Source organism: Varanus komodoensis, unplaced genomic scaffold (assembly GCF_004798865.1).
Source record: "Varanus komodoensis strain SLA01 unplaced genomic scaffold, ASM479886v1 scaffold3, whole genome shotgun sequence".
NCBI lineage: Eukaryota > Metazoa > Chordata > Lepidosauria > Squamata > Varanidae > Varanus > Varanus komodoensis.
This window is the reverse complement of record NW_025335761.1, coordinates 21,839,355-21,846,753: the sequence shown is the minus strand read 5'-3', so window position 1 is coordinate 21,846,753 and position 7,399 is coordinate 21,839,355. Positions and strand designations below refer to the sequence as shown.

General features: G+C 49.5%; 1 protein-coding gene across 1 annotated transcript; it reads left to right on the top strand.

The window, feature by feature from the left end:
• The first annotated feature begins 2,757 nt into the window (after positions 1 to 2,757).
• On the top strand, positions 2,758 to 5,941 carry INAFM2 (InaF motif containing 2). The gene has a single exon (XM_044437242.1). It carries the CDS (start codon positions 2,851 to 2,853, stop codon positions 3,217 to 3,219), a length of 369 nt encoding a protein of 122 aa, XP_044293177.1. The 5' UTR covers positions 2,758 to 2,850; the 3' UTR covers positions 3,220 to 5,941.
• Positions 5,942 to 7,399: the final 1,458 nt, after the last annotated feature.

Below are 7,399 nucleotides of genomic sequence, written 5' to 3'. Positions count from 1 at the left end.
ACCCCTAAAGAACTCCACCAAAAGATCATAAAAAGAAGGGTTAATCACTGCTGATGGGCTACTTTGAGACAAAGAGTGGAGGGCCAAGGATGAACGTCACTGTCCCAGAGTGGTTGCTGGCCATCTGTGGCAACAGGTGCCTCTCCTTACATATACCTTCTCTTGCCCCTGCATTGGTATTAGCCAGCCAGGTGAGATTTGGGCTTAGGGCTACTAGTTACTGACACAAAGTTTAGGAATTTTTAATACAAACATAGATTCCTGAACTTCTTTCAGCCTCTAGTTTGTTTTTTAAGTGATGTTAAAACAAACTAGCTGCTGTCAAGACCAGGAGCTCTCAATTTTCCTCTGTCATCTGAAGTGCTCATGTAAACAACAGTTAGAGCTTCTGTTACGTTGGACAGGTGAAGTTCCAGTTCCAACTGTTGAGGTAGATTTGACCTCAACAGCCTGTGACTGGCCAAAACAGCCAGCAAGAGGACTTGTGTGAAACATACTTCAGTGAGTTTATAATTATAATTTTAAAAGAAAATATGAAATATTTTTCCTTTACTTCAAATAGTGATTTTTGTAAGGAAAATAATATTTTGCAAAACTAGTGAATATTTCAGTATATGCTGTTGCTTCTGTTATGTGCTGTCAAATTGTCTCCAGTTTATGGTGACTCTATGACAGCCCTGCTCGGTTCTTATAAATTCAAGGCTGTGGCTTCCTTTATGGAGTCCATCTCATGTTCTTCTTTTTCTTCTTCTGCCTTCAGCTTTTCCTAACATAATTGTTTTCTCTAGTTAGTCTTGCCTTCTGATACTGTGATTCCTATACCTACATTAATTGGACTTGTACATCTATGTAATGTTAAAAGTATTACTATAAATATGTAATTACTGTCAATGCATACATTTAATCCTGTTTTGACCGCACACCTAATCCTTAATTTGCTTTATAATCCCCAGACCAGGGAATGCAATCAAACATATTCTGGGTGGAATCACACTCCCTGCAAAAGACCCGGTTCATTGGTTCTTGGATCTTCAGGCTGCAGTTGACATAAGAGGCACCTTTGCACAACGTCTGGCGTGCCTGTTACAGCTATTCCTAAATCAGTTGGACCTGGGAAAAGTTATCCATGTCTTGATTACATCACAGTTAGACTGTGGTTTTGTGTGGGGGAACCCTTGAAGCTTCAGTGGCTGTTGCCAACCCATGCACAGTCTTATGACCCTATTACCCCAGTTCCAAAAGATCTGCACCATTTGCCAGTGATTTTCCATACTCAGCGGCAGACCTAAGTTTTAAAGCTCTTAAATGGTTAAAGGTCTGGCTTTCTGAGGCACTGCTTGATAAGCTTGTTCATAAAGGTTTGGTTTCGGGAGAGCACAGAGAGGGACTTTCTCCTGGGCTGCTCTCTCACTTTGGAACACATTCCCTGCGGAGCTGTCACTAAACATTCCTTCTGTGTTAAATTCTTACCTCTTTAACTTGGTTTATTAAATCTTCCTTCCTTTCTTAAAATGCATTTGTTTAAAAGCTGTCCATTAGTAACATGCCTGTATAAATAAATATGTCTTTGATTACAATGTTTATATTTGACCTTTTTGTAAACCAGAAAGGTTTTTGTGATCCCAGAAAGGCAGTATGGAAATACAATGAATAAATAATATTTACCAATATCCAAATTGCCCATGAGCCCCGAATGATTTCAGGACTAAATCTGTGTGTCCCACGTTGAGCCTTACGGCAGAGACTGGCAAAAGAGGGTGCAGCGCCGACGTCCACTTGCCTGACTTGCAAGCTGACTGTGATGCACGGTCCCCTGCTGGACCAGCGAGAGCACACCAGTGCGGCCGTTCCCCCGATCCCGTCCTCGGCATTAGGGCTTTCGTACGTGAGCAGGGGGAGCAAATATCTGAAGCTGTTCAGCACAATCTCAGGCATGCGAGACGCATAGGGAAGTTCCACTCCACTCAGCGGGACTCCCTCCCTCGTCTCAAAAATGCCTGGGCTTGCTGCCCGAGAAGCATCTTGCTTTTGTTTCGGCCGGTCCCCCTAAACGTTTGCGCCACCATCGCTCTCTGTGCGCTCCGGGCGGGATGACCGGCGCTCTTGCACAATCCGCCCGCGCTCGCACTCGGGATCAGAGAATGCGGGAAGCAGGGCAGAGAGCGGGTGCGGGTGCTGGCAGCGGTGTGCGAGGGATGGTGCTTGGGCCCCCCCCGCGCTCCCCCCCCCGAACCTCGACGGGCGCGCTCGGCGCTCGGCCAGGACACGGGCCAGCGGTCCTGCTCTCCATTGCCGCTTTAAGACGTGGCAGGGGCGGGGGTCCTCTTCTCCCCGCGTCCTCGCCTCGGTCCTCCTCCCTCACCGGTCCTCGCTGCGTTGCCCCTTTAATAGCCGCCTGCCCTGCCGGGGTCCGTTCCCTCCTCTCTGCCGGGAGTTTAGCACCACGGAACCGCTGCTCCCGCTTCCCCTGCAAGAGCGGGCAGCCGGGCTGAGCGCGCACGGACTGCCGCTTCAGTGGCGGGGAAGAAGACGAGGACAGCGCCTGCCAGGCCGAGCTGCCAGCAGCCCTCCCAGCCGCCGCCGCCGCCTGCCTCCCTGCCTCCGAGGGCTGCGGAGGCGGCGGCAGGAGCCTTGCCGCCCCGGGTCCATCGATCACGCCGCGCACCTTCTCCGAGGCCCGCCTGTTGCAGCATCGAGCACCCTCCGCCTCCGCCGCCGCCTTGCCCTCTGCAGCAGCCCGGGGGCATGTCGTGATGTGAGCGGCGGCGCGTCCCTCGGGGTCCCAGCCCCTTCGGGAGCCTCAGCACGACGGAGAGGGCGGTGGAGCACCGGGCCAAGGGCCGCGCCCCCATGAAGGAGAAGGAGGCGGGGGCGGCCGGGGAGCGGGGCAAGCCGGCCACTTACACCGGGGACAAGAAGGCGCGCATGGCGGCCAAGACCAACAAGAAGTGGGTGCGCCTCGCCACCGTGCTGGCCTACGTCCTCTCCGTCTCGCTGGCCGCCATCGTGCTGGCCGTCTACTACAGCCTCATCTGGCAGCCGGTGCGGGGCGGCGCACAGCCGCCCGCCCAGAACCAGCCGCAGTCGCCCGGACCGGCCACCGGCCCCGACCCCGGCGCGACGGCGCCCGGCAGCGGGAAAGACACGACGGCCTCGACGCTGAGCGGCGGGACCGCCCCCGACGCCCCGAGGAGGCCCGGCCGCGCCTCGTCGCCGTAGGGACCCGGCCCGGCCCGGCCCGGGAGGCCGTAGGCACCCAGACCCCTCGCCGCCGTGCTGCGCCGGCCGCATCCTGACCGTGGATTACCGGGAGCGTCGCGACCGAGAGCCCGTGGCCGCCGGGCCAAGCAGGGACCCTGGACGCCCTCAGGGACGCCGCCCTCGCCCTCTGGCCGTCGCCTGCCCCGGACGGAGGCCCCGCCGCCCGACCATGCACTGCGACCCGCAGCGGAGTGGAGACGCTCTTTTCTCGCCTTGCAAAGCCTTGGCTTCCCGCTCCGTGGGACTCGGGCAGGGGAAACTGTAATGTTTTTAGTTTTTACAAATGCGCTTTATTAATTGGTAACTAATGTGGGCCGGGGGAGCCACGTGGAATGGAGCTCAGGTATGTCTGCCCATCTGAAATGTATCCTTTGTATCCTTGTGTATAAATTCTTTGTATACAGATGCACTTAGTTAACGCATAGAGAGGAGCTATATAATCGATATTCTGAACACTCACACACTCACAGACACAGCAGATGCTGAATGATGTTTCAAGGGCTATTGGGGAAAGCTTGCTCGGGCAGTCACAGCTAACCTGCCGCAAAAAGGGGTAGCACATCCCAGAACCCCAGGTGGCAGGGCCGGGTGACCCTGAGCTTTGTTACTGCTTGCTTGGCACATACTCTGTTAACTGTTTATGCAGGAAAGAGGTGCTGGATCCAATCTTTTGCTGTAAACATGTCTGAAAGGAATCTATTCCGTTTCTCACTTTACACTCTGGCCTTAGGGCTATATGCGACATTACAGAGTTAACCTTTGCATCGTTGGCTCCTGCCTTTTCCCAGGCAAAGGCCAGCAGATTTGACTCTCACTCATCAACATCCCTGCTCTTTCAGCTGCGCCCTTAAATTGCGAGAACCAAGCCGCTGGATCTCAGCTTGCTGCCCGGGTGCCATTCCCAATTTGTTGTGATTTCACCCTTCTGACTGCAGGTGGCTAGCTTCTTCCTCCCAGCAATGAATGGGACGGGGAAGGTGGAAGCAGCTGCCCTGTGGTTATGTTTTTGTTTTCGGGGAAACCCCAGACCACCTCTCTGCTCCTTTGTTGGGGATGTATGGAACTCCTGCACAAGTGACCAGGTGAATGGCATTCTAAATGTCCTGCTGCCCATATTTCAGGTATAGACAGAACAGTGGTACAAGCAGCCGTTCCACCATCCACTCATTGGCAGATGAAGGAGCCGGTGCAGCCACCCTCAGATACGCGGTGGAAGCTTCCTCAGCCTCTTCTCTTGAACCTATGGCAGAAGCCGGTTCTTTTCTCTTTCATCCTGCACACTGGAAGTTTAAACTGTGTTGGTCTCTGAGCTGCCAACATGAATGATTATGTTGGTAAGGAGAACAGAATATGGCTTAAAAGGTTGATACTCACTGCATAGCTGAAAATAAGACTTACTTAATTTAGGCCCATTTTAAAAGGCTCATACAGTTGTAGTTGTCGAAATGTGTTTGAGAAGAATCTGGCCATTACCATCGAGGTGAGGCGACAGACCCTTATCAAAGTTGTTTTGTACACTGCAAATTTGCACACTGCAGGCGAATAAGTGTTGGTATTGAAGAGCATCTACTACATGAACACCGTTGTGGCTCCATGAACCTTAATGTATCGAGTGCAAAGGATGCTTCATCTCATGCCACAATATAGTTATTAGCCTCTCAAGTAAGACTCCTTGTTTTTTTGTTGGAACTGACTGACTCAGCTGCCCCTTGGGAGCCTGCACATTGTCATGTGTCACGCATGGGTTTTTTCTGCTGGGAATACTCTGGACTGGGAAACTGCTCCATACATCAGCTGCTTGATCTGTGAACTTGCAGCCAAAAGGAGATTGATTTCTCCATAGGAAACTGTAATCTGGGAAGTAGCCGCTATGCAGCAGCCATAAACGGGGTTTAAGAAACATGCTTTGCTACCCTGTCCAGGCCTCCTCAGGTGCAGGCACCACTGACTTCAGTGGGACTTACTCCCAGGCAAATGTGTATAGGATTGCAGCCTCAATGGCTGTGAGCACTGACAGAAGCCTGATGCCCCACAACACCAGTGAAACAGTTTGATGAGGTTCAGTGGTGGGTTTATTGCTCCCCACATCCACCCTCCCTCCCTCCCTCCTTTTGAACTAAGCAAGCTTGCTAGCTACACCCTCCTGGTCAGCTCGATCCACTGGCTGAAGTAGCACACTCAAAAATGCAGATGTTTTGCAACGGAAGGATATGACAGTGACCTCTGATGGATGTGTTGTGTGGGAGGGCCACAAGCCTTCAAGAAAAAATGCAAGACACACTCCCCTTTTTATTAATTTACTCAAATAGCAAAATATGTACCCTTAGAGGGATTTCTGGTATATTTTTTGATATGTTGTATAGTTAAAACTGCTAGTCCGACATTTTGAACATGTAGGGACAAATATATGATATTCTGAATGGTTAAACTCTTGGAAAGAATAAAACAGAATTTTGCAAAATGGCTTTAATATTGGGCTGACAAGCTGCTAGCCCTCTGTATGGTTGTCACTGAATGTCAGACTTGAAAGGGTTTAAATTTAAAAGTTGTAAATCTGCTCAAATGTTGTCTATATCTAATTCAGCCATGTAAGCTACGTCTGTATTCAGATGTTCTGTATATTTTTTAAAAAAAATATTTTTAAGGTGAAAAAAATACATTGAAAGATTTCTGCCTAAAATTCTTATGCCTTTGGACCATTTTTTTTAAAAAAAATATTCTGAGGGGAAAAAGGTACATTTATTCCGAGAGTACCTTTGCTTATTTGCAGAGGCAAGAAATGGGAAAAGCTTGTCAACTTTACCCATGGCGAGCAAACAGTTCACTCTTTTGATTCTTGAACCTGTAACCAACTTTTGCTTTGTATACTAGCCAAGATATAACAGTAAATATTGCTATTGCTGCAGAAAGGACTGCGTGTAGAAAGGGCTGGGGGCAGGGGCACTTTGCTAAAAGAGCAGTAAATGAGGTGTTTTGCAGGCACAGGGGCTCCAACCCTAGAAAGTTAGTGGCACCTTAGTCTGACTGAGTCAATTGTGACCAGGACTAAAGCACGACTGATCTTTGGTGAATTGCTGCCAAAATATTAAGGGCTGGTTTCCCACTTTCTGTTTTTGTGTTTTGCGTGGTTTTGATGTTTCAGGGCATACCTAAAAGAAGCCTGAAGATGTAACTGCTTCTTGTGTTTTATTAAAATTTTCAATGTGAAAGGCATGTATGTAAAGGACCATTGGCTTTCCACCCGTAGCTTTAGTGTGGCTTTCCCCAGACTGGTGCTGACTGGCTGTTGTGGACTATAATACCCAGCATTGCTAGCCATTAGACATGCTGGCTAGAGAAGATGGGATATGAAGTTCAAAATATTTAGAGGGCACCAGGTGGAGAAGAGTTGTTTACTGTGAAACCTGTTTGTGTGGTAACAGATAGCTGTTTCCCGTGTTCTTGTGTGCACAACCAGAGAAATCACATGTGCCCATCAACATGTATGTTGCATGTTATTTCCTGTTCAAAAGGTGATGTTGGAAAGGGCCTTTGCTCTTTGTGTTGCAAGTAGGATTAAGTTCTTGTACCATGCAGTCCTCCTTAATGGGCAAAGACAAACTTACTGGGAAATGGTGCCTGTAGGGCAATTTGTTCAAGGATCTCACTCCCAAAGGGGCATGAGTGGGAAGAAAGAAAGTGAATTCCTTTGCCATCAGATCAGAGCCTTCCATCCAGTTGGAAGCTCAGCATCGTTCCTGGGGTTCCATCTCACTTGGGAAGTCAATTTCTTTTATGCTCTTAAAATGTCCAGATACGCATCTGCTGAAACAGCTATGCTGCATACACTGGAGAGTGTGTGTGTGTGTTGGTCATTTAGTATGCTTTCCCTTTACAAACAGCGTGTGGCTTTCCAAAAACTACTGGGTAAAGCAGATGGAAGGTGAAGAGAAGGAAATTGAATTAAATCAGCATCATTTATCCAGATGGAACTGAATTAAATCAGCACTCTTTTTATCATGACTCTGTAGGGGAGAGAGCCTAGAATCTCTTTCTTTGGAGCTTTTCCTTTGTGTTCAGACTAAGGCACTTCCCAGAAGTGGCCTGCTGTGTAAGAACAGCTTAACCCAAGAGGCCTGTTGCCCCATTGTGAACAGGT

Excerpts from the sequence above, each read along its gene's own strand:
- INAFM2 (XM_044437242.1), top strand. The coding sequence starts at position 2,851 with ATGAAGGAGAAGGAGGCGGGGGCGGCCGGGGAGCGGGGCAAGCCGGCC.